This window comes from Anomaloglossus baeobatrachus, chromosome 2 (genome assembly GCF_048569485.1).
Source record: "Anomaloglossus baeobatrachus isolate aAnoBae1 chromosome 2, aAnoBae1.hap1, whole genome shotgun sequence".
Lineage (NCBI taxonomy): Eukaryota > Metazoa > Chordata > Amphibia > Anura > Aromobatidae > Anomaloglossus > Anomaloglossus baeobatrachus.
In genome coordinates, this window is record NC_134354.1 from 182,035,976 (window position 1) to 182,061,896 (window position 25,921).

At 45.3% G+C, this 25,921-nt stretch overlaps 1 protein-coding gene across 4 annotated transcripts in view; it reads right to left on the reverse strand.

Annotated features, from left to right (window-relative positions):
- SYTL5 (synaptotagmin like 5) overlaps positions 1-25,921 on the reverse strand; it is a 399,667-nt gene that overhangs the window by 228,805 nt on the left and 144,941 nt on the right. For all 4 annotated transcript variants that reach the window (XM_075335512.1, XM_075335510.1, XM_075335511.1 and 1 more), the window contains exon 2: positions 711-1,029. In XM_075335512.1, the coding sequence (XP_075191627.1) occupies positions 711-829 (119 nt within the window). In that variant the 5' untranslated portion in view covers positions 830-1,029. The remainder of the gene's footprint in view (positions 1-710; positions 1,030-25,921) is intronic.

The following is a 25,921-nucleotide window of genomic DNA, read 5'->3' on the forward strand; positions in this document are numbered from 1 at the left end:
ACAGGCTAGTCTTTTCTTGGGTGAAGAGTTGCCACTCTGGTACATGATCAACGTCTTACAGATAGGGTGGAAAGGTTTGAACAGATTGCTTTAGCCATACCCTTTTTGCCTTTAAGACTGTTAGACCTTAGAAGGCCCAACACGCCCCACTAACCCCTTTCTTGAAATGACCCTCCCTGTGACTTTTTCATGAGTCCCATGAATGTCCATCCCACCAATTTTTCTTTCCAATCTTGCCCTTCCATAGCCCTCCCCTTGTATGCTCAACAGAGTCATTATATAGAACTACGGTATCCAGTCCTGCGGAGACCCATCAGTACAACTATCACAATTACATCAGTTCCTAACTCTTATTTTAGCAACCCCATTCAAATTGGGTATATAGGCTATTCTTATGAGCAGACCCCTCTGACTCATACCTGTCATTGGGCAGAATAGTACAGACTATCTTGCTCAGCAATGATTGAATTTGTCAGGCATTGTATATCTTTTTCCACTATTTGAGAATACTACTACGGAAAATTAACCTGCCAATTCCTTGGTACTTTTCTGTATTCAATAAAAAATTACAGTGTAAAAGAAAAATCTTGATATGCCGTTAATAGTAATTGTGGGAAAACATTTTCATGTTGGGGAAAGACAAATAAGATTAACATCTGCCTGAACAAAGCCCATACATTTGTTTGTATTTCTGTGATTCGTGAGCTTACCTTACTCTTTTGTCCTCCATTTGTTTGAGATTTTCATCACGTTTTAGTACAGCTAAAATAGCTTCTTTTTCTTGGTCTAATAAATAGGACAAGTTTAGGATTTCCGTGTATTTCGACATGATTTCAAACAATCTGAAGAACAGTAAATGGCGAGGTTCTTAGAAAAAAATGTTTAATCACAAATATTCCCTTCTGGTCATATACGGTGCGTAGAAGTTCTCATGTAGGCTTGGAGTATCTGTAGAGTTGTTGAAGTTGAGTTGTACTTTATGGCTGCAGTTTCTTGATATGTAATAAAAAATCTTCATTGTTGTCCAATCTGAAAAAAAGAATAAAGAAATATAAATCCTAATTGTTCATATTAATCATGTTCATTGGGCAGAATAGATAAGACTGGAAACTGTGAATACACCAAACTCTCCAGGAGTTAGCATTCTATATTATAGAATACTACAACAAAATGTCATCTAAAATCTGTATCGTGGGGGGGGGGAAATCTCTTATTCTTAGCAGACAACTGCTATGTTGTCCCAGTGGGGAGCAAAAAACAAAAACTGCAACACATTAATGTCATTGGCTTGCCTGGACTATTTTTAAGTATTGATGATGGTGTCTTTAGTGGTAACGTCTTTCTATTGAATGAAATCTAAATTAATTTATTCCCGATCTTACTTTATTTTTATTTATTAATTTTACTCACTTATTTAGCGCTATTAACTCCACAGCATTTTACAGATCATCTCTGCCCCCATTGGGGCTCACAATCTACATTCTCTATCAGTGTAGGAGGAAACCGTAAAACCTGGATGAAACCCACGCAAACATGGGGAGAACATACAAACTCCGCGCAGACGTTGCTCTATGCTTTATGCAGGTTCCCTCAGAGATATTTTCAATTATAACGAGAAGTTAGGCTGGGTTCACATGTCCTGTAGTCTCCCGTTATCATGGATCCGTTTGCAAAAACTTTGTGCAAAGACAACTTTTTTGTCCTTTGTTACATAACGGATGTCGGTTGGATGTATTTTTTACATGTGGAGCCTATCGACAACATTGACGGATTGCTATTTATCGTCCATTTGTAACGTATCCATTAAGAAAACAGCGGATCTGTTATAAATGCAAGCACAATGGATGTCTAAATAGCAATGAGTTAATGGATCCGTTGTCCATAGACTTCCATGTTAAAAAAAACATATTCAGCAGAAATTAGTTTCCCAATGGATCCCTTGTAACGGATGAATACAGCACATGTGAACTTAGCCTTAGAAATAAAGCATAGTATGTAATTCTTTTCATCAAAAAAATTCAGAGCCCTAACAGAAAGCTGACATAACCCATTACAAATCATTATCTTGGTCCTATGAGAATGAAACCGAGCTGTAATGATGCCGTAATTAACAAAAGGCATAGCATAGTGAACAGAGCCAGATGCCTATATATTACATTTCAGGACACATAGTTTTCAATGGTTCTTCAATTCGTAATATAGGACATTGGTGCTTCTAAATAAAATGCAGCAAACAGAATGCTAAAACTAACTCCTTAATGCTGAAGGGAAATGATAATAGGAATCCATTTTTTACAGATGTTTTGGATAATGTACAGCAAATTCTACTAAAGCATGCCAGCAATGTGCTTCCTTCTAGAAGGCAGTATGCAAAATCATTCTATAGGCTAGGAAAATGTCAAGTATGTCTAGGAGGTGTGGGTTATTAAAGCAAACAGTGTTTCTAAGAAGAAAGGTACAAAGTGTACAATGGATAAGACGTCTACTTGTATTGCCTAAAAACAATTGCAGAGGCTGAGCAAAAGATACTTAAACAAACAGCTTTCTACGCACACACAAACACGCACGCACATATACAGTATATTATATACAGTACATAAATATATATAGCACGCACATATACAGTATATTATATACAGTACATAAATATATATATATTTTTATATATATATGTATATATGTATGTATATATATATATATATATATATATATATGTATATATATATATATATATATATATGTATATATATATATATATATATATGTATATATATATATATATATATGTATATATGTGTATATATATATATCTATGTATATATATATATATATATATGTATATATATATATATATATATATATATATATATATATATATATATGTATATATATATATATATATATATGTATATATGTATATATTGTGAGACTGTGACCGGGGTTATCTATGACGGCCGGTATGTCTCGCCCCGGTTGTGCTCACTCCATGATAGAAAGTAAATCCACTCTAGGGTTAATGCTGTTTCCCTACAGGCTGAAGGAAGGGTTAAATAGAATCAGGAACAAGGGCAGGTGTGCCGGGTGTGAGGGAGTGAACACAACTCCCTGAGCTCTCTGCTGGAGAGGCACATGTATATTATTGTGGACTTTTGTTTGGACATTAAAACCCGTGTGCTGTGAACCTTAATGCCTGGATCCCGTGTCTTCTGCTGCGCAGCCGACCACGCTACCTCACATATGGTGGAGAATGCGGGCATGACAGCCGGTGAGGTGTAGCATCCATCCCTGGTGACCCAGCAGCACATGTCCTGGATTCGAGCGGCTATACTACAGCCCAAACCCGGCGACGCCATGGAGGACATACTAAGGCAGCAGCAACAGACAAATGCACAGCTACAAGAGGCTAATGCACAGCAGCAACAGACCAATGCACACCTGCTCCGGGCGTTGGAACGTCAGCAGCAATCCTTACAAGCGCAGGAAAAAAGGCACCAAGAACAGATGGTTCTCCTGGCCAAGTCGATCCGTGCCGGATGGGCAGCAACAGCCCCGGGACCGGGTGACGACGGCAGCGTCCGGAAAGCGGTGAGACAAGCGTTGCAAAAGATGACCCCGGGGGATGATGTGGAAGCGTTCCTGGCGGTGTTTGAGCGGGTGGCCGAGCGGGAGAAGCTGCCGACCCCCCAGTGGGCTGAGGTATTGTCGCCCTATCTGACGGGGGAACCCCAAAAAGCGTATCTGGACCTCTGTACCGAGGACGCCATTGACTATGTGACCCTGAAAGCCGAAATACTGGCTCGGTTGGGGGTGAATACCTATGTACGGGCTCAGCGGGTAAATCAGTGGTTCTATGAGGAAGCCAAACCCGTACGCTCCCAGGCCTATGACTTGTTGCATCTTGTAAAAAAGTGGTTGCAGCCTGACACTCTGAGCCCGGCGCAAATGGTGGAAAGGGTAGTAGTGGATCGTTTTGTGCGCACTTTACCCGTCACCATTCAACGGTGGGTAGGACAGGGTGACCCGAGTACCCTGGACCAATTAGTGTCCCTGGTAGAGCGGCATGTGGCTACGCAGGACTTGATACGGGACACTGAGACTTTGCGTACCGCCCGTCGGTCCGGCCCCTCCAAGCCTAGGGCCAAGGACCCACCGCTGACACCGGTGCAGGAGTCCCCTACCGTCCCGTCTGAGGCCGCGGCCGCCATTCCTGAGGTCTGGAAAGTTCTGTACCCTAAACGACAACCCGTCAAGGGGGTTTCCGTCCCCATTAGATGTTGGCGGTGCCAGCGGGTGGGACATATGGAAGCCCAGTGTCCACTCACCACGGAGCCCATGGATTGTGGGGTTACCCGGCGGGGTTCAATGTATGCTCAGGTGGTGTGTACCGCTGACCTGGTCTCCCCAGAGACGGAGCCCCACTTGTGCCGAATACAGGTGAATGGATGTCCGGTTACAGGATTGTTGGATTCCGGAAGCTTAGTGACCCTTGTGCGATCCACCTTGAGGGCTAAAGTAAAGGCCACAGGACGTACCGTGGGGGTGGTTTGCATACATGGGGACCGCCAAGACTATCCCACAGGGATTGTCACCATCACAGCACCTTGCGGTCAGGTGCAACATGAGGTGGGACTTCTTAACACTCTTCCCTATGACGTGATCCTAGGAAGGGATCTGCCCTATTTTTGGACTTTATGGAAGGGACCCCCTAAGTCTCCTCAGATATTGGTCAGTCCGAGACCTGAGCCCTACAATCCTGAATCCGGGACACCTGCCGTAGGGGTCCCCATGATAGGGACAGAATGTGAACCCGATAGGTCGCCCCTAGAGGTATTGGCAGGAGAGGCTGAGACGGTCGAACCCATCCCGGAGTTGGAGGCGTCCCCGGATACGTTTGGGACTGCCCAACTCCAGGACCCTACATTAATACATGCCCGGAGTCGGGTGACAGTAATTGACGGGGTGGCACAGCTGCCCGGTGCCCAGGTAAGGTACCCCCATTTCGCTCTTAAGCAGGATTTACTCTACCGGGTAGATGAAATACGGGGCGTGGGGGTAGAATAGTTGGTGGTGCCCCAGCCGCATCGCCGGCGGGTCCTCGACTTGGCTCATAAACACCTGATGAGTGGCCACCTAGGGGTCAAGAAAACGCAGGAGCGAATATTACAAAGGTTCTATTGGCCCGGAGTCTTTGGGGAGGTAAAACGGTTCTGCGAAACCTGCCCGGAGTGTCAGTTTACCGCACCCCTGACCCATTTTCGCAGTCCGTTGGTACCGTTACCCATTATAGAAGTCCCTTTTGAACGGATAGGGATGGATCTGGTGGGGCCCCTCGTAAAGTCCGCTCGAGGGCACCAACACATCCTAGTGATCGTTGACTATGCCACCCGGTATCCCGAGGCGATACCTCTCAGACATACTGCAGCAAAGCTTATAGCTCGGGAGTTGTTTGCTGTGTTCTGCCGGGTGGGGTTGCCCAAGGAGATCCTTACGGATCAGGGGACCCCATTCATGTCTAAAGTGACCAAAGAGCTATGCCGGCTACTCCAGATCAAGCAGTTGCGTACGTCTGTGTATCATCCTCAAACGGACGGTTTAGTCGAGCGTTTCAATAAAACCCTGAAAACCATGCTAAAAAGGGTGATTTCAAAAGACGGGAAAGACTGGGATATGATGCTTCCCTATTTGATGTTTTCCATCCATGAGGTGCCACAGGCATCCACGGGGTTTTCGCCTTTTGAATTGTTATACGGGCGACATCCCCAGGGATTGTTGGACCTGGCAAAGGAAACATGGGAGCAAGAGCCCACCCCCCATAAAAGTGTGATTGAACACATTTTGGGTATGCAGAACCGCATAAGTGCGGTCATGCCAATTGTGAAGGAGCATTTACAGGAGGCTCAGGCCGCGCAAAGCGGCCGCTACAATAGACAAGCCACCGTGCGGACCTTTAAACCCGGGGATCGGGTGTTGGTATTAATCCCCACGGTGGAGAGTAAATTCCTGGCTCAGTGGCAAGGCCCCTACGAGATAAAGGAAAGAGTCGGGGTGGTTAACTATAAAGTGTTGCAGCCCGGTAGGCGGAAACCTGAACAAATATACCATGTCAACCTATTAAAACCTTGGCAGGAACGGGAAAGCCTGATGGCTGTTTTTTCCCCATCTCCCTCCTCTTCGGGTCGTTCACATCCGGCTCCAGCGGCCTCCGGAGAGGACGAACCGGAAGTAAGGATTGGAGAAGCCCTCACCTAGACTCAGAGGCGAGAGGCCAGACGATTGGTTCAGCAGAACCCCGATGTCTTCTCCGAGCTGCCCGGTAGGACCAGTCTGATACGACATGATATTGTCACCGAGCCCCACCTGAAGGTACGCCTGAAGTCATACCGGGTACCGGAGGCTCGACGACAAGCCATATCGGAGGAAGTAAAGACAATGTTACGCCTGGGGGTCATCGGAAAATCCCGGAGTGAATGGGCTAGTCCGATTGTCCTAATACCAAAACCCGATGGCTCCTTAAGGTTCTGCAATGACTTTAGGAGATTGAACGAAATATCCAAGTTCGATCTCTACCCCATGCCCCGGGTGGATGAGCTGATTGATAGGCTGGGACAGGCGCGATACTTTACCACGCTCGACCTGACCAAGGGGTACTGGCAGGTGCCACTAACGGAGTCCGCCAAGGAGAAAACCGCTTTTGTTACGCCGGAGGGTCTCTTCCACTATGTTGTCTTGCCTTATGGGTTACATGGCGCTCCGGCCACGTTCCAGAGGTTGATGGACTTAGTGCTGGAACCCCACCAGGCGTATGCATCAGCGTACCTGGATGACATCATTATTTACAGCTCCGATTGGCAGACCCACTTGGAACAGGTACAAGCGGTGGTGGACGCACTTCGAACAGCCGGATTGACAGCCAATCCCAAGAAATGTGCGTTGGGACTCACGGAAGCCCGCTACTTGGGCTACGTGATAGGCCAAGGAGTGATTAAGCCCCAAATTAACAAGGTTGAGGCGATCCAGAAGTGGCCTAGACCCCTGACCACGAAGCAGGTTAGGGCCTTCCTGGGTATCGTGGGGTACTACAGGAGGTTTGTAAAAGATTTTGCGGGACTATCAGCCCCCTTGACGGACCTTCTCAAAGGCAAGAAGTCCGTCATGGTGCGCTGGACTCCGCAGGCCGAGGACTCCTTCCGGGCCCTGAAGGGGGTCCTGTGCGGACAGCCCGTTCTTGTACACCCTGATTTCCGGAAGGAGTTCATAGTACAGACTGACGCCTCAGAGGTCGGCCTGGGGGCAGTGCTGTCTCAGGTGGTTCAGGGGGAGGAACACCCCGTCACCTTCTTAAGTAGGAAGCTCACCCCTCCCGAGCGGAATTATAGCGTAGTGGAGAAGGAGTGCCTGGCGATTAAGTGGGCCTTGGAGTCCCTACGCTATTACCTGCTGGGACGGCAGTTTCGCTTGGTGACGGATCACTCTCCACTGGTCTGGATGAGGTCCGCCAAGGAACGGAATGCCCGGGTTTCCCGGTGGTTCCTTTCTCTGCAGAACTTCCGGTTTATGGTTGAACATAGGGCCGGTAGGTTGCAGGGCAACGCCGATGCCTTGTCCCGCGGCCTGTGTTTGATGGCGGGAGTTCAACCCCGCACGCTTGAACTGAGGGGGGGGGTATGTGAGACTGTGACCGGGGTTATCTATGACGGCCGGTATGTCTCGCCCCGGTTGTGCTCACTCCATGATAGAAAGTAAATCCACTCTAGGGTTAATGCTGTTTCCCTACAGGCTGAAGGAAGGGTTAAATAGAATCAGGAACAAGGGCAGGTGTGCCGGGTGTGAGGGAGTGAACACAACTCCCTGAGCTCTCTGCTGGAGAGGCACATGTATATTATTGTGGACTTTTGTTTGGACATTAAAGCCCGTGTGCTGTGAACCTTAATGCCTGGATCCCGTGTCTTCTGCTGCGCAGCCGACCACGCTACCTCACAATATATATATATATATATATATATATATGTATGTGTATATATATATATATATATATATATATATGTATATATATATATATATATATATATATATATATATATATGTACATATATGTATATATATATATATATATGTGTGTGTATATATATATATATATGTATATATATATCTCTACAGTGCCTACAAGTAGTATTCAACACCCCTGCAGATTTAGCAGGTTTACACATTCGGAATTAACTTGGCATTGTGACATTTGGACTGTAGATCAGCCTGGAAGTGTGAAATGCACTGCAGCAAAAAAGAATGTTGTTTTTTTTTGTTTTTTTTTTAAATTGTGAAACGTTTATTCGGAGGGTCATTTATTATTCAACCCCTCAATCCACCAGAATTCTGTTTGGATCCCCTAAAGTATTAAGAAGTATTTCAGGCACAAAGAACAATGAGCTTCACATGTTTGGATTAATTATCTCTTTTTCCAGCCTTTTCTGACTAATTAAGACCCTCCCCAAACTTGTGAACAGCACTCATACTTGGTCAACATGGGAAAGACAAAGGAGCATTCCAAGGCCATCAGAGACAAGATCGTGGAGGGTCACAAGGCTGGCAAGGGGTACAAAACCCTTTCCAAGGAGTTGGGCCTACCTGTCTCCACTGTTGGGAGCATCATCCGGAAGTGGAAGGCTTATGGAACTACTGTTAGCCTTCCAGGGCCTGGACAGCCTTTGAAAGTTTCCACCCGTGCCGAGGCCAGGCTTGTCCGAAGAGTCAAGGCTAACCCAAGGACAACAAGGAAGGAGCTCTGGGAAGATCTCATGGCAGTGGGGACATTGGTTTCAGTCAATACCATAAGTAACGTACTCCACCGCAATGGTCTCCGTTCCAGATGAGCCCGTAAGGTACCTTTACTTTCAAAGCGTCATGTCAAGGCTCGTCTACAGTTTGCTCATGATCACTTGAAGGACTCTGAGACAGACTGGTTCAAGGTTCTCTGGTCTGATGAGACCAAGATCGAGATCTTTGGTGCCAACCACACACGTGACGTTTGGAGACTGGATGGCACTGCATACGACCCCAAGAATACCATCCCTACAGTCAAGCATGGTGGTGGCAGCATCATGCTGTGGAGCTGTTTCTCAGCCAAGGGGCCTGGCCATCTGGTCCGCATCCATGGGAAGATGGATAGCACGGCCTACCTGGAGATTTTGGCCAAGAACCTCCGCTCCTCCATCAAGGATCTTAAGATGGGTCGTCATTTCATCTTCCAACAAGACAACAACCCAAAGCACACAGCCAAGAAAACCAAGGCCTGGTTCAAGAGGGAAAAAATCAAGGTATTGCAGTGGCCTAGTCAGTCTCCTGACCTTAACCCAATTGAAAACTTGTGGAAGGAGCTCAAGATTAAAGTCCACATGAGACACCCAAAGAACCTAGATAACTTGGAGAAGATCTGCATGGAGGAGTGGGCCAAGATAACTCCAGAGACCTGTGCCGGCCTGATCAGGTCTTATAAAAGACGATTATTAGCTGTAATTGAAAACAAGGGTTATTCCACAAAATATTAAACCTAGGGGTTGAATAATAATTGACCCAAACTTTTATGTTGAAAATTTATTAAAATTTAACTGAGCAACATAACTTGTTGGTTTGTAAGATTTATGCATCTGTTAATAAATCCTGCTCTTGTTTGAAGTTTGCAGGCTCTAACTTATTTGCATCTTATCAAACCTGCTAAATCTGCAGGGGGTTGAATACTACTTTTAGGCACTGTATATATATATATATATATATATATATATATATATATATATATATATACACACACAACTAAATGTTAAGAAAACTAAGGAGTTGGTGGCCAACTATAGCAGGAGAAGAGAAAGATGGAATGTTTACCGATAACTATTGCTGGTCAGGAGGTGGAGCAGGTGGAGAGTTACAAATATTTAGGGGTCCACATGGATAGGAAACTGGACTGGAGATGCCACTCAGAGATGGTCTACAAGAAGGGGATGAGCAGATTGTATTTCCTAAGGAAACTGAGGTCTTTTAATGTGTGCAGCAAAATGTTAGAAATGTTCTACCAGTCTGTAGTGGCAAGTGCCATCTTTTTTGCACTAATATGTTGGGGTGGTAGAGTGCGGGTCTCTAATGCTAATAAGCTGAATAAGCTTATCAGGAAGTCAAGCTCCGCTGTTGGAAGCAATCTTGACCCTTTTGAGGAGGTAGTGGAGAGAAGAACTCTGAAAAAGTGTATGGCAATTATGAATAACTAGAAGGTGGCCCGATTCTACGCATCGGGTATTCTAGAATTTACGTATTGTGTAGTTAATGTATGATTTTTGTTATATATATATATATATAGATGTTGTCTGTAGTTACCAAGTGTTTGTGTAGGGCGCTGTACATGTTCTGGGTGTTGTCTGGGTGTGGAGGGGGGTGAGAGCGGTGTTGTATGTGTGTTGCGTTGTTTGTGGAGTGCTGTGTGTCTGTAGCGTTGTGTGTGTTGCGCGGTTTGTGTGGGTGTGGTGTGTTTTGGGGGGAGGTATGTTTTGTGAAATGTGTGTGTGTTGCGTGGTATGTGCGTATATTTATGTATGCCGCGGTGTTTGTGTGTTGGGTGTTGTGTGTGTGTTGCGCGGTTTGTGTGGGTGTGGTGTGTTTTGGGGGGAGGTATGTTTTGTGAAATGTGTGTGTGTTGCGTGGTATGTGCGTATATTTATGTATGCCGCGGTGTTTGTGTGTTGGGTGTTGTGTGTGTGCGGTGTTGTCTGTGTGTGTGGGTGTCTGTGTAGGGCGAAGATTGTGGTTCCCAGTGTGTGTGTGGTGTGTTGTGTGTGTGTGTGTGTTGGGGGGAGGTGTGCATCTCCCATCGTGCTCCATCCCCCATGCTGCGCACCTCCCATCGTGCTCCATCCCCCATGCTGCGCACCCCCCATCGTGCTCCATCCGCCATGCTGCGCACTCCCAAACGTGCTCCATCCGCCATGCTGCGCACTCCCAAACGTGGTCCATCCGCCATGCTACGCACTCCTAAACGTGCTCCATCCACCATGCTGCGCACTCCCAAACGTGCTCCATCCGCCATGCTGCGCACTCCCAAACGTGCTCCATCCGCCATGCTGCGCACTCCCAAACGTGCTCCATCCGCCATGCTGCGCACTCCCAAACGTGCTCCATCCCCCATGCTGCGCACTCCCAAACGTGCTCCATCCGCCATGCTGCGCACTTCCAAACGTGCTCCATCCGCCATGCTGCGCACTCCCAAACGTGCTCCATCCCCCATGTTGCGCACTCCCCATCGTGCTCCATCCCCCATGCTGCACACCCCCCATCGTGCTCCATCCCCCATGCTGCGCACTCCCAAACGTGGTCCATCCGCCATGCTGCGCACTCCCAAACGTGCTCCATCCACCATGCTGCGCAGTCCCAAACGTGCTCCATCCCCCATGCTGCGCACTCCCCATCGTGCTCCATCCCCCATGCTGCACACCCCCCATCGTGCTCCATCCCCCATGCTGCACCAGCATCAGCCTCTCTGCCCCCAGCATCAGCCTCTCTCTTCCCAGCATCAGCCTCTCTCCTCCCAGCATCAGCCTCTCTCCTCCCAGCATCAGCCTCTCTGTCCCCAGCATCAGCCTCTCTGTTCCCAGCATCAGCCTCTCTCCTCCCAGCCTCAGCCTCCCCCAGCATCAGCCTCTCTTCTCTCAGCCTCTCCCCTCCCAGCCTCCCTCCTCCCAGCCTCCCCCAGCATCAGCCTCCCCCTCCCAGCCTCCCCCAGCATCAGCCTCCCCCTCCCAGCCTCCCCCAGCATCAGCCTCTCACCTCCCAGCCTCCCCAGCATCAGCCTCTCGCCTCCCAGCCTCCCCCCAGCATCAGCCTCTCTCCTACCAGCCTCCCCTAGAATCAGCCTCCCCCTCCCAGCCTTCCTCAGGATCAGCCTCTCTACTCCCAGCCTCCCTCCTCCTAGCCTCCCCCAGCATCAGCCTCCCCCTCCCAGCCTCCCCCAGCATCAGCCTCTCTCCTCCCAGCCTCCCCCAGCATCAGCCTCTCTCTTCTCAGCCTCCCCCAGCATCAGCCTACACCCTCCCAGCCTCCCCCAGCATCAGCCTACCCCAGCATCAGCCTCCCCCAGCATCAGCCTACACCCTCCCAGCCTCCCCCAGCATCAGCCTACCCCAGCATCAGCCTACCCCAGCATCAGCCTCTCTCCTCCCAGCATCAGCCTCTCTCCTCCCAGCATTAGCCTCTCTCCTCCCAGCATCAGCCTCTCTGTCCCCAGCATCAGCCTCTCTGTCCCCAGCATCAGCCTCTCTCCTCCCAGCCTCCCCCCTCCCAGCCTCCCTCCTCCCAGCCTCCCCCAGCATCAGTCTCCCCCTCCCAGCCTCCCCCAGCATCAGCCTCCCCCAGCATCAGCCTCTCGCCTCCCAGCCTCCCCAGCATAAGCCAATTTTGGAGCAAGACAGACAGACAGACAGACAGACAGAATAAGGCAATTATATATATAGATATTGCATCTCTCCTACCAGCCTCCCCTAGAATCAGCCTCCCCCTCCCAGCCTTCCTCAGGATCAGCCTCTCTACTCCCAGCCTCCCTCCTCCTAGCCTCCCCCAGCATCAGCCTCTCGCCTCCCAGCCTCCCCAGCATCAGCCAATTTTGGAGCAAGACAGACAGACAGACAGACAGACAGAATAAGGCAATTATATATATAGATATTGCACATCCATTATATGAGCTATTCATGAGACAGAAGAGCACCTTCAGCAATCGGCTAATTTTTCTGAGGTGTAAGAAGGCAAAATATAGGCAATCATTTGTGCCAACTGCTATAGGAATGTACAACAATAACATTAGTGTTAAATCATCAAGGTGAATGTCTACTTCTTTATTTCTTCTACTTTTCAGTTTACCCGCTGTGTATGACCTAATCTAATGTATAATGTTCTTCTGTCAACTCTACTGTCTTGTCAATTAAGTAATTCATGTTATGATTTAAGTTGTGCTGCTGTGATACACTTTATTGGTCCCGTGGGAAATTATGGTATCGTATCGTATCATATCGTATTGTATATACACACACATACATTTACATATAAACACAGTATATAAATACAGTATATTCTACATATAAATATAGATATACATATGTATATATGCATGTATTTTTATGTATATATATGTGTGTGTGTGTGTGTGTGTGTGTGTGTGTGTGTGTGTGTGTGTGTGTGTATGTGTGTGTGTGTGTGTGTGTGTGTGTGTGTGTGTATACAGTACAGATCAAAGGTTTGGACACACCTTCTCATTCAAAGAGTTTTCTTTATTTTCAGGACTCTGAAAATTGTAGATTCACATTGAAGGCATCAAAACTATGAAATACTTAACAAAAAAGTGTGACACAACTGATAATATTCTAGGTTCTTCAAAGTAGCCACCTTTTGCTTTGATTACTGCTTTGCACACTCTTGGCATTCTCTTGATGAGCTTCAAGAGGTAGTCACCGGAAATGGTCTTCCAACAGTCTTGAAGGAGTTACCAGAGATGCTTAGCACTTATTGGCCTTTTTGACTTCACCCTGCGGTCCAGTTCACCCCAAACCATCTCGATTGGGTTCAGGTCTGGGGACTGTAGAGGCCAGGTCATCTGGCGCAGCACTCATCACTCTCCTTCTTAGTCAAATAGCCCTTACACAGCCTGGAGGTGTGTTTGGGGTGATTGTCCTGTTGAAAAATAAATGATGGTCCAACTAAACGCAAACCGGATGGAATAGCATGTCGCTGCAAGATGCTGTCGTAGCCATGCTGGTTCAGTATGCCTTCAATTTTGAATAAATCTCCAACAGTGTAACCAGAAATGCACCCCCACACCATCCCACCTCCTCCTCCATGCTTCAGGGTGGGAACCAGGCATGGAGAGTCCATCCGTTCACCTTTTCTGCGTCGCACAAAGATACGGTGGTTGGATCCAGAGATCTCAAATTTGGACTCATCAGACCAAAGCACAGATTTCCACTGGTCTAATGTCCATTCCTTGTGTTTTTTAGCTCAAACAAGTTTCTTCTGCTTGTTGCCTGTCCTTAGCAGTGGTTTCCTAGCAGCTATTTTACCATGAAGGCTTGCTGCACAAAGTCTCCTTTTAACAGTTGTTTTAGAGATGTGTCTGCTACTAGAACTCTGTGTGGCATTGACCTGGTCTCTAATCTGAGCTGTTGTTAACCTGCAATTTCTGAGACTGGTGACTCGGATAAACTTATCCTCCGTAGCAGAGGTGACTCTTGGTCTTCCTTTCCTGGGGCGGTCCTCATGTGAGCCAGTTTCTTTGTAGTGTTTGATGGTTTTTGCCACTGCACTTGAGGACACTTTCAAAGTTTTCCCAATTTTTTGGACTGACTGACCTTCATTTCTTAAAGTAATGATGGGCACTCATTTTTCTTTACTTAGAATTTGTATTATGGCAAGAAAAAAACAGCTAACAGTCTATTCAGTAGGACTATCAGCTGTGTATCCACCAGACTTCTGCACAACACAACTGATGGTCCCAACCCCATTTATAAGGCAAGAAATCCCACTTATTAAACCTAACAGGGCACACCTGTGAAGTGAAAACCATTTCCGGTGACTACCTCTTGAAGCTCATCAAGAGAATGCCAAGAGTGTGCAAAGCAGTAATCAAAGCAAAAGGTGGCTACTTTGAAGAACCTAGAATATAAGACATATTTTCAGTTGTTTCACAATGTTTTGTAAAGTATTTCATTCCAGATGTGTTAATTCATAGTTTTTATGCCTTCAATGTGAATCTACAATTTTCAGATTCATGAAAATAAAGAAAACTCTTTGAATGAGAACATGTGTCCAAACTTTTGGTCTGTACTGTATATATACACACACATATACACAGTAGAAGCACACACACATACACAGTAGTGCTTGAGAGTTTATGAATCACACACATACACAGTAGTGCTTGAGAGTTTGTGAACCCTTCAATATTTTCCACATTTATGAATCAGTTTGACTTAAAGCCACATCATATTTGCATACACTTCCTAAAAGTAAATAAGGGGAACCAAAAAAAATCTGATTAGTCATAAATATTAGACTTTTGTCATTTTTCAAATGAGGAAGATGATCAAATGTCACAAATCTGTGAGTGACCAAGGTATGTGAATCTTTAGGCTTTTCAGATTACTTAAAGGTGAAATTAAAGTCTGGTATATTTAGTAAATGAGATGACAATCCTATGTGAGTGGGAGACCTATTTTATTTAAAGAATGGGATCAATCAAAGTCTGATCTTCCCAACACTTCATGGAAATATATCATGGCATGAACAAAGGAGACTTTTGAGGACCTCAGAAGATAAGTTAAGAATGCTTATTAGGTTGGAAAAAGTTATAAATCCATCTATAAAGAGTTTGTACTCCAATACACAGTCAGATTGTATACTAATGGACAAAATCCAATACCATTATTACACTACTCATCCATGGTTGACCAACAAATTTCACTCTAAGAACAAGGTGTCAAAAGGTAACCCAAGGTAACCTATACGCAACTAAAGGTCCTTTAATATTTGCTAATGTTAATGTACATGAGTCTACCATCAGGGGCATACTGAATAATAATAGTGTGCATGGCAGAATTGCAAGTAGAAAGTTACTGCTCTCTAAAACAGAACATTGCTACTCATCTGCAGTTTGCTAAAGTTCACCTGGCCATGCTATGATAGTATACTATTGGAAAAATGTTTTGTGAATGATGAATCAAAACTTATTTGTTTAAATGAGAAGTGTTAAATTTGTAAAAAGAAAAACACTGCATTACAGAATGCAAACTGCATACCTCCTGACGTTTTCCTTTATTTTCCTATGACTTTGTGATATTAATCAGTAGGAAGCCAGTGTTTCATCAATGATAGCAATATGTCCTGGCCCAGATGTGGTAAAAAAAAGACCAACCCATGATAGTACCACCAACATTTTCTACAGATGGCATGAGATCATGACACCATTCATTCCCCAAGATATTGTACTGATAAATGGGAAAGAAAAATCCAAGTACGGTGAAATTGCAAACAATTCCACTATTGTTTTGAGGGGGTTTATCATGTTCTCTAGATGGTAAAACTGACCTGGCAATATAATTTCCCAGGTCAGTATGAGTTCGTAGACACCAAACATGTATAGTTTTATTTTTTATTTAATTAGTGAAAAAAAAATCTGAAATTTGGCAAAAAAAAGAATTGCGCTTTTGTCACAATTTTTCGCGATCTGTAGAGTTCTCATTTTTTGCGATCTAGGGCTGTTTGAGGGCTTATGTTTACCGTCTTGGGCTAATGTTTTTAACTATATTATTTTTGAGTAGATGGGATGTTTTGATCGCCTGTTTTTGTATTTATAACAATGTTGCAGCGACTAAAAAGACATAATTCTGGAGTTTTGATTTTATTTTTCATTACGCTCTTTACCAATCAGACTAATTTATATTATATTTTGATAGATCCAGCATTTCTGAACACAGCAATACCAATTATGTGTTTTATACTTTTTTTTTTACACTATTTATTTTACTAGTCTACTTAGGGGACTTGAAGCCTGCACTATCCGATCGCTTATGCTATTCAGAGCGAGCCCTCCTTCCCGACCTTGGGCAAACCTGTATGTCCCATACCTGTTAACAAACCTGTTAAAGGGGCCTTTAGTTGCTTATAGTTTACCTTGGGTTCCCTTTTAACACCTTGTTGTTACAGTGAAATTTGTTGATCAACCATGGATAAGTAGTGTAATAATCTTTAATATTTTGTCCATTAGTAAACAATCTGACTGTGTATTGGAGTACAAAAGCTTTATAGATGGATTTGTAACTTTTTTTTCCAACCTAATAAGCATTCTTAACTTATCTTCTGAGGTCCTCAAAAGTTTCCTTTGTTCATGCCATGATATACTTTTACATTTTATTTAATAAATCAATAATACACATGAAAATAAGCAAATTTATCATATATGTTATTAGAGAATTCTGCTTCTTTGTAATCCTGGACTGATCTTTCACTTTGTAAATTGTATGCCAGCAATTGCCTTATAGAATTACTGTATTCAAAGATGACAGATTTTTAGAAGTCATGTGCCATGCATATCACAGGTTACAGACTATTGCAAGACAAAGTATAGCAACAAGGCACAAGATAGTTTTATTTTATTAGCAAGGTCTCTCTTAGACCAATTTCCAAGCAGACTTGGGTGTCAGTAAGTCCTGTTAAAGCTCATTTGAGAAAGCACCGAGAAATGGGCAAGGTTGAGAACCATAGAGGCAGTGGTCGGCCAAATAAGTGCCATTAGGTCAAAAGTGTCGCAAACGTTATACCTAGTTACACCCATCTACTTTTTGTAGAAATCTGACAAGAGGTGGTCTGGGAGAATTGTAGCCAAAAAGCCATACTTTCTACATGCAAACAAGGTCAAGGACTTTACAATGCACAAAAACATAAGAACTGGAGTGCAGAAAGATGGCAGCCAGTGCTCCGAACTGATGAGTCAAAATTTGAGATATTTGTCTGCATTAGAAGGCAGTTTATTCACCAAAGGGCAGGAGAGCAGCACAATAATGAGGGTCTGCAGGCGACAGTGTAGCATAGGGGAGGCTTCCTGCAAGTTTGTTTCTGCATTTCAGCAAATAGAGTTGGGAATTTGGACAGGATTAAGGGTCCTCAATGCTGAGAAAAAAAGAGGATGATACTGTATTTGTTGTACTATAAAACACACCTTAACACACCTGTAAGTACGATGTCCTTTTGGTGATGCTCAGTGTGAATTATGGCAAAAAAGCTCAACCTTGCCCTTATCCCTCCATAGCACATTCTCACAGTATTCCCACATGCCTTTCTAAAACTTGTTGTAGATTGTGACAAAACATAGCCAGACTTAAATATTGATTCTATGTACAAAACGGTTTACGTCTTGCCACCCATCTCCACAGGGCAGATATCTGCAGTTTATTGAAGATTATTGTCACATGTACTACACAACCAGTATTTTCCAGAAATTTGTGCAGCTCCTTTAATGTTGCTTTAGGAACCTTAGCAGCCTCCCAGATCACCTTTTTTCGTATGGTATTTTTATCAATTTTTGAGGGATGTCTACTTCTTGATGACAGTCTTCACAGTGCTTCATGGTATATCTAATTCCTTGGAAATGTATTTGCACCCTTCTTCTTACTGATAACTTTCAACAATGAGATCCCTTTGCTGTGTTGTAAGCTGTTTATAGAGCAAGTAAGCAAAGGAACCAAAGATTGGTGTTCCTTCCAGGACAAGGGCTCACAATTTGTTAGGGAATAGCACCAGTGAGATAATATTAAAATTTAACCTTTATTTTATTCCTTAAAACACACAAAAAGCAATATTAAAAACCGAAGATTTGACCATGCAGGTCACAAATCACACACTGCCCAGAGCTGTATATAAAGCTCAAAAGGGCCACAAATACGTCCCTTAGGCAAGATAGACAATGGGACAACTAAATCATGTGTTGAGAGCTGGTTAATACTATCAGTGGATAGCACATAGTCATAACAACAATAGTTCCATTATGCTCAGGTCAGAGTCATAAAATAACACAGGCAAAAGGATATATATTTTTCCTTCACTGAAGGTACGAAAAATACATATAAACACCTATTGGCTGTAATCAACACACAAATTAGGCAAAAAAACAGGGAAGATCTCACCCATTCAGATGATCTTCTGTTGCTTATCACAGCATCTCTTGCTGACAGGGCCAAAATGGGGCTTGGATTCCAGGTTGATGTAACTCACCCTAAACCCCATTGACTCCCGTCCTAACAAGGACGGTCCACAACTGAACCTATTGTTGTCCTTGTTCAAAACAGCCCCACATGCCTCCCGACGCGTTTCGTCACGTTTTAGTGACTCCTCAGGGTACCAAACATGGGTTAAAAGTATCAGGGCCAGTGATGGTGTAATGCCTGCAAGGTCCACACACACCAAATGCTGCAAAACTTAAATATTGATTCTATGTACAAAACGGTTTACGTCTTGCCACCCATCTCCACAGGGCAGATATCTGCAGTTTATTGAAGATCAAAGCATTCCTGCACAAGACCTCAATGCCGGTGAGTGTGGATGATGTAGGACGCATCATGCACCCCGGCTTCAGAAGACGGATGACAAAAATGGCCGAAAGAGGAGGCACCGGAGAACGGAGATGCCCATATGACCCAACTGCACCGCAGCGAACATTTCGGTAAGTATTATAAAGTGATTTTTATGTTCTACACAGCAGCTTGGGCTCTTATATACAGCATGTTAGAATGCTGTATATACAGTCAGGGCCAGAAATATTTGGACAGTGACACAAGTTTTGTTATTTTAGCTGTTTACAAAAACATGTTCAGAAATACAATTATATATATAATATGGGCTGAAAGTGCACACTCCCAGCTGCAATATGAGAGTTTTCACATCCAAATCGGAGAAAGGGTTTAGGAATCATAGCTCTGTAATGCATAGCCTCCTCTTTTTCAAGGGACCAAAAGTAATTGGACAAGGGACTCTAAGGGCTGCAATTAACTCTGAAGGCGTCTCCCTCGTTAACCTGTAATCAATTAAGTAGTTAAAAGGTCTGGGGTTGATTACAGGTGTGTGGTTTTGCATTTGGAAGCTGTTGCTGTGACCAGACAACAAGCGGTCTAAGAAACTCTCAATTGAGGTGAAGCAGAACATCCTGAGGCTGAAAAAAAAGAAAAAATCCATCAGAGAGATAGCAGACATGCTTGGAGTAGCAAAATCAACAGTCGGGTACATTCTGAAAAAAAAGGAATTGACTGGTGAGCTTGGGAACTCAAAAAGGCCTGGGCGTCCACGGATGACAACAGTGGTGGATGATCGCCGCATACTTTCTTTGGTGAAGAAGAACCCGTTCACAACATCAACTGAAGTCCAGAACACTCTCAGTGAAGTAGGTGTATCTGTCTCTAAGTCAACAGTAAAGAGAAGACTCCATGAAAGTAAATACAAAGGGTTCACATCTAGATGCAAACCATTCATCAATTCCAAAAATAGACAGGCCAGAGTTAAATTTCCTGAAAAACACCTCATGAAGCCAGCTCAGTTCTGGAAAAGTATTCTATGGACAGATGAGACAAAGATCAACCTGTACCAGAATGATGGGAAGAAAAAAGTTTGGAGAAGAAAGGAAACGGCACATGATCCAAGGCACACCACATCCTCTGTAAAACATGGTGGAGGCAACGAGATGGCATGGGCATGCATGGCTTTCAATGGCACTGGGTCACTTGTGTTTATTGATGACATAACAGCAGACAAGAGTAGCCGGATGAATTCTGAAGTGTACCGGGATATACTTTCAGCCCAGATTCAGCCAAATGCCGCAAAGTTGATCGGACGGCGCTTCATAGTACAGATGGACAATGACCCCAAGCATACAGCCAAAGCTACCCAGGAGTTCATGAGTGCAAAAAAGTGGAACATTCTGCAATGGCCAAGTCAATCACCAGATCTTAACCCAATTGAGCATGCATTTCACTTGCTCAAATCCATACTTAAGACGGAAAGACCCACAAACAAGCAAGACCTGAAGGCTGCGGCTGTAAAGGCCTGGCAAAGCATTAAGAAGGAGAAAACCCAGCGTTTGGTGATGTCCATGGGTTCCAGACTTAAGGCAGTGATTGCCTCCAAAGGATTTGCAACAAAATATTGAAAATAAAAATATTTTGTTTGGGTTTGGTTTATTTGTCCAATTACTTTTGACCTCCTAAAATGTGGAGTGTTTGTAAACAAATGTGTACAATTCCTACAATTTCTATCAGATATTTTTGTTCAAACCTTCAAATTAAACGTTACAATCTGCACTTGAATTCTGTTGTAGGTTTCATTTCAAATCCAATGTGGTGGCATGCAGAGCCCAACTCGCGAAAATTGTGTCACTGTCCAAATATTTCTAGACCTAACTGTAAGAGCTCACTGGTGGTGACAGCAGCTTATAGGCCCCAAATCTGGTGACAGGTTCCCTTTAAGGTGTCTATAATATTTCAAATCTAAATTCTTGTTCTTATATGTCCAAGCTCAGCATTCCTCTCTCCCCTCAGGCAACCCCTTCAAGGTTCCTCGCTGTCCTCAGCCTGTCTCCTCAGCATTCCTCTCTGTCCTAAGGCTGTCTCCTCAATGTTCCTTTCTAACTTGGCCCAGTTATTGGCTGCAGAGGTTACACAGCACTACAGATATGATGCTACTATACTGCTTTAATAACAAGGCACATGAAGGCTCTTATAATATAAAAATTTTAACCAAATCCGTTTTCCTCTGTTAAAACAAAGAAATTAGAAAAATAGAAATATTTGTTATTGCGTTCAGAAATGTTCAGTCTATCAAAATGTAAAATTAATTACCGTATTTTTCGCTTTATAACACGCACTTTTCCTCCCAAAAATTTGGGAGGAAAATGGGGGGTGCGTCTTATAAAGCGGTACCTGGGGGGTGTCCTGTCTGAGGCGATCGGGTGGCCGGGTGCCTGTGGCTGCATGCAAGCGGCCGGGTACCTGTGCTTGCGTGCGGTGGCAGCCGGGTACCCGTGGCTGTGTGGGGTCGGCAGCTGGGTACCTGTGCTTGCGTGCAGTGGCAGCCGGGTACCCATGGCTGTGTGCGGGCGGCAGCCGGGTGCTGTGTGGGGTCGGCAGCCAGGTGCCCGTGCGGGCGGCACCCGGCTGCCGCCTTCACACAGGCACCCAGCTGCCGCCCTTACACAGGCACCCGGCTGCCGCCCTCACACAGCACCTGGCTGCCGCCCGCACACAACCACGGGTACCCGGCTGCCACTGCACGCAAGCACAGGTACCCGGCCGCTTGCACGCAGGGTGGGCGGGCAGCCTGCTGGCTGCCACTTTGTGCGTGCGGAGCGGGCGGCTGTGCAGCAAGTTACCAGGTGTCCGCGGTCCCACTTTCAAATGATGGCACCGGTGGAGCTCTTGGATGAGAGCTCCATCTGCACATGCGTCGCTCCGGTCGCCATTACCTGAATCGGGACCGCGGACACACTGGGAAAACACCGCACCCGTCTGCTCCACCACTGAGCAGTCGCCGCCGCTGCCACCACTGAGCAGTCCCCGCCGCTGCCACCACTGAGCAGTCCCCGCCGCTGCCACCACTGAGCAGTCGCCGCCGCTCCCACCCCTGAGCAGTCCCCGCCGCTCCCACCCCTGAGCAGTCGCCGCTGCTCCCACCACTGAGCAGTCGCCGCCGCTCCCACCACTGAACCGGGACCGCGGACACTCACTGCACCGGCCTGCTGCACGGCTCACCCGCCGCCGCTGCTGCCGCCACCACGGACCCCACGGCTCCTGCCACCACGGACGCCACCGCGCCTGCAACCACGGACGCCACGGCACTTGCAACCACGGACCCCGCTGACACTGACCTGCCGCGCCTGCCAGCACAACCTGTGCCTCCTGTGACCCCGCTTCACCACCACTGCTGCCCCCCTCCGGTAAGAGAACACCGGAGTATAAGATGGACCCCATTTTTCTTTTTTTTTTCCTTTTTTTATGTCTAAATTTGGGGTGCGTCTTATAATCCGGTGCGTCTTATAAAGCGAAAAATACGGTAACTATAATGCTGTAAATGGAAAAAAAAATCAGAGCTCCCTAAGAAATGCAATAAAAAGCAGTCACAATGTTGTAAGAACCCCAATTTGGTATTGATAGAACCTTCAGCTCACCAGGCAAGAAACAAGACCTCAACACAGCTTGTACTGAAAGAAAAATGAAAACTGTGCCATAATCCACATTTTTTTTTCTTTTACAAAAAAAAATTACATTTTTTTGCACCTCCTGAATAAATAATATCTATGCAAGTTTAATATTGACATGATTGACCTGGAAAATCAGGTTTCCATGTGATTGTGACCTTACAATGAATACCATAATAACAAAAACCCCTCCAAAACAAAGCGGAATTACATTTTTTTCACCATTTCATCCCACTTGGAATTTTCTCCCACATTTTAGTAAATTCTATGGAAAAATAGAAGGTGTCATTGACAACTACAACTCGTCCTACAAGACTCGGCCCTCATATGGCTGTATCAGTGGTAAAATAAAAAAGTTATGACTCTTATAAAAAGGGAAAGGAAAACATATATATTAAACATAAAAATGACAATTGACTGCAGACGCAAAAAGTTAATACATATTTAAATGCATTTCTAAAAAACAAAATCTTAATTTTTCTTATTTTTTGAGAGGGATGGGGAAACTATTTTTTATTTCACAATTTGTAATCTTAACCTTGATTTTGATGTATTTATTTCAAAGAACACTGAAAAATTAGGGGACTGCTGAGCAATAATTGGGTATATTTAACCATCTGATATACAATTTTTTGCTTTGCATTTGTGTTTTGTACATTTGTACTACATTTCATTGCTGTGATTTGGTATATATCTATTTTCTGACTCTCATATGGATCACATTGTCCTACATTGTCCTGTCTTTGTTTTCTCTGTTTTTATAATGCTCTGTTTTTCTGTGCTCTTTTTGATGTCAATCTTTTTGATGTTGATTCAGTTGCTCCTCATGTGCACAGCAGAGTGAGAGGAATCAATAGACAGCCCTGGCACAACAGCCTCACTAAAAAGCTTTGGCAAGTGTCTACGGCTGCAGAGCGGCGCTGGAAGAAAATGCACTCCCAGGAAGACTTCACCACATTCAAAAATGCAATTCACACATTTCATTTTGCCCTTACCACTACTAAACAGGATTACTTCAGAGCTCTCATATCCTCTTTAACACACAACCCCAAACAGCTATTTAACACTTTTACCTAAATCCTTCGCCCTCCACTGCCCTCTCCAACCTCCCTCATTTCCGCAGAACAATTTGCCACATATTTCAAAGAAAAGATCGACCAAACCAGACAAGTCTTTTCTGCTCAACCACCACAACCCCTTCATATAACAGACCACTGCCCCTCCCTCAACAAACTTCCTCCCCACCATCACCGATGGAGAGCTTGCACATCTTCTCTCAAAAGCACACCTCACCACCTGCGCACTTGACCCCATCCCATCCCACCTCCTCCCCAACCTCACCACTATCCTTATTCCAGCCTTAACCCACCTCTTCAACCTATCTTTAACTGGTAACTTCCCTTCTGCCTTTAAACATGCAACAGTCACACCCATCCTAAAGAAACCTTCCCTCGACCCAACCTCTACTACCAGCCATGCCCCATATTACTACTCCCATTCGCCTCAAAACTCCTGGAACAGCACGTCCATGCTGAACTTTCCTCCCACCTCTCCTCTAACTCTCACTTTGACAACCTACAGTCCGGCTTCCGTCCACATCAATCGACTGAAACTGCCCTGACTAAAATCAAAAATGACTTACTGCCAAAGCTAACAACCACTTCTTTATACTCCTACTTCTAGACCTATCCTCAGCCTTTGACACTGTCGACCACTCCCTCTTACTACAGATCCTCTCTTCCCTTGGTGTCAGAGACCTCGCCCTCTCTTGGATCTCTTCATACCTCTCCAACCACACTTTTAGTGTCTTCCACTCCCACACAACCTCTTCATCCCGCCACCTCTCTGTTGGCGTCCCATTTGGCCTGGGACAACTCATAAAGTCCCATGGCTTCCAGTACCATCTATATGCCAATGACACTTAGATCTACCTCTCTGGTCCAGATGTCACTTCTCTGCTGTCCAGAATCCCAGAGTGCCTATTGGCTATATCTTCCTTCTTCTCCTCTCGCTTCCTAAAGCTCAATGTGGCCAAAACTGAACTGATTGTCTTTCCTCCATCTCCCCTAAACTCTCTACCTGATCTATCTATTACGATAAATAACATCACGCTCTCCCCAACACCCAAAGTTCGGTGCCTCGGAGTGTCCTTTGACTCAGCCTTGTCTTTCATACCACACATTCAATCCCTCACCACCTCCTGCCGTCTTCAACTCAAAAATATTTCCAGAATCCGTCCCTTCCTCAATTCTCAATCTACAAAAATGCTAGTGCATGCTCCCATAATCTCCCGCCTCAACTACTGCAACATCCTCCTCTGTGGTCTTCCTGCTAACATGCTCGCCCCTCTCCAGTCCATCCTTAATTCTGCTGCCCGAATGATCCACCTCTCTCCTCAATACCACCCCGCTTCTCCTCTCTGCAAATCCCTCCATTGGTTCCCAATCTTCCATCGTATCCAATTCAAACTACTAACACTGACCTACAAAGCCATCCATAAACTGTCTCCTCCGTATATCTCTGAACTAATCTCTCACTACACTCCAAAACGTAATCTCCGTCCTCCCAAGATCTCCTTCTCTCCTCCTCTCTCATTCGCTCCTCATGCAACCGCCTCCAAGACTTCTCCCGAGCATCCCCAGTCTTCTGGAACTCGCTGCCTCAACACAGACTATCTACTACACTTGCAAACTTCAAACGGAACCTGAAAACTCATCTGTTCAGAACTGCCTATAATCTTCAATGACCCCACCACCGTGCGGAGCTGCTGCCCCTCCACCATGTGGAGCTGCCGCCCCACAACCGTGCGGAGCTGCCGCCCCACTACCATGCGGAGCTGCCTCCCCACCACCGTGCGGAGCTGCCGCCCCACCACCGTGCGGAGCTGCCGTCCCACCACCGTGCAGGAGCTGCCGCCCAACCTACACCCCACCTACTGTCTCCTCCCCAAAATCCTTTAGAATGTAAGCTCGCAAGGGCAGGGTCCTCTTCCCTCTGTACTAGTCTGTCTATTGCAACTTGTATATGTATTCTGTATGTAACCCCCTTCTCATGTACAGAATCATGGAATCAATGGTACTCTATAAATAAATAAATAATAATAATGTCCCTAATTCAATAATGTACACCTTTTCTTATTAATCTGTCTACTTAGACATTATTTAAAAT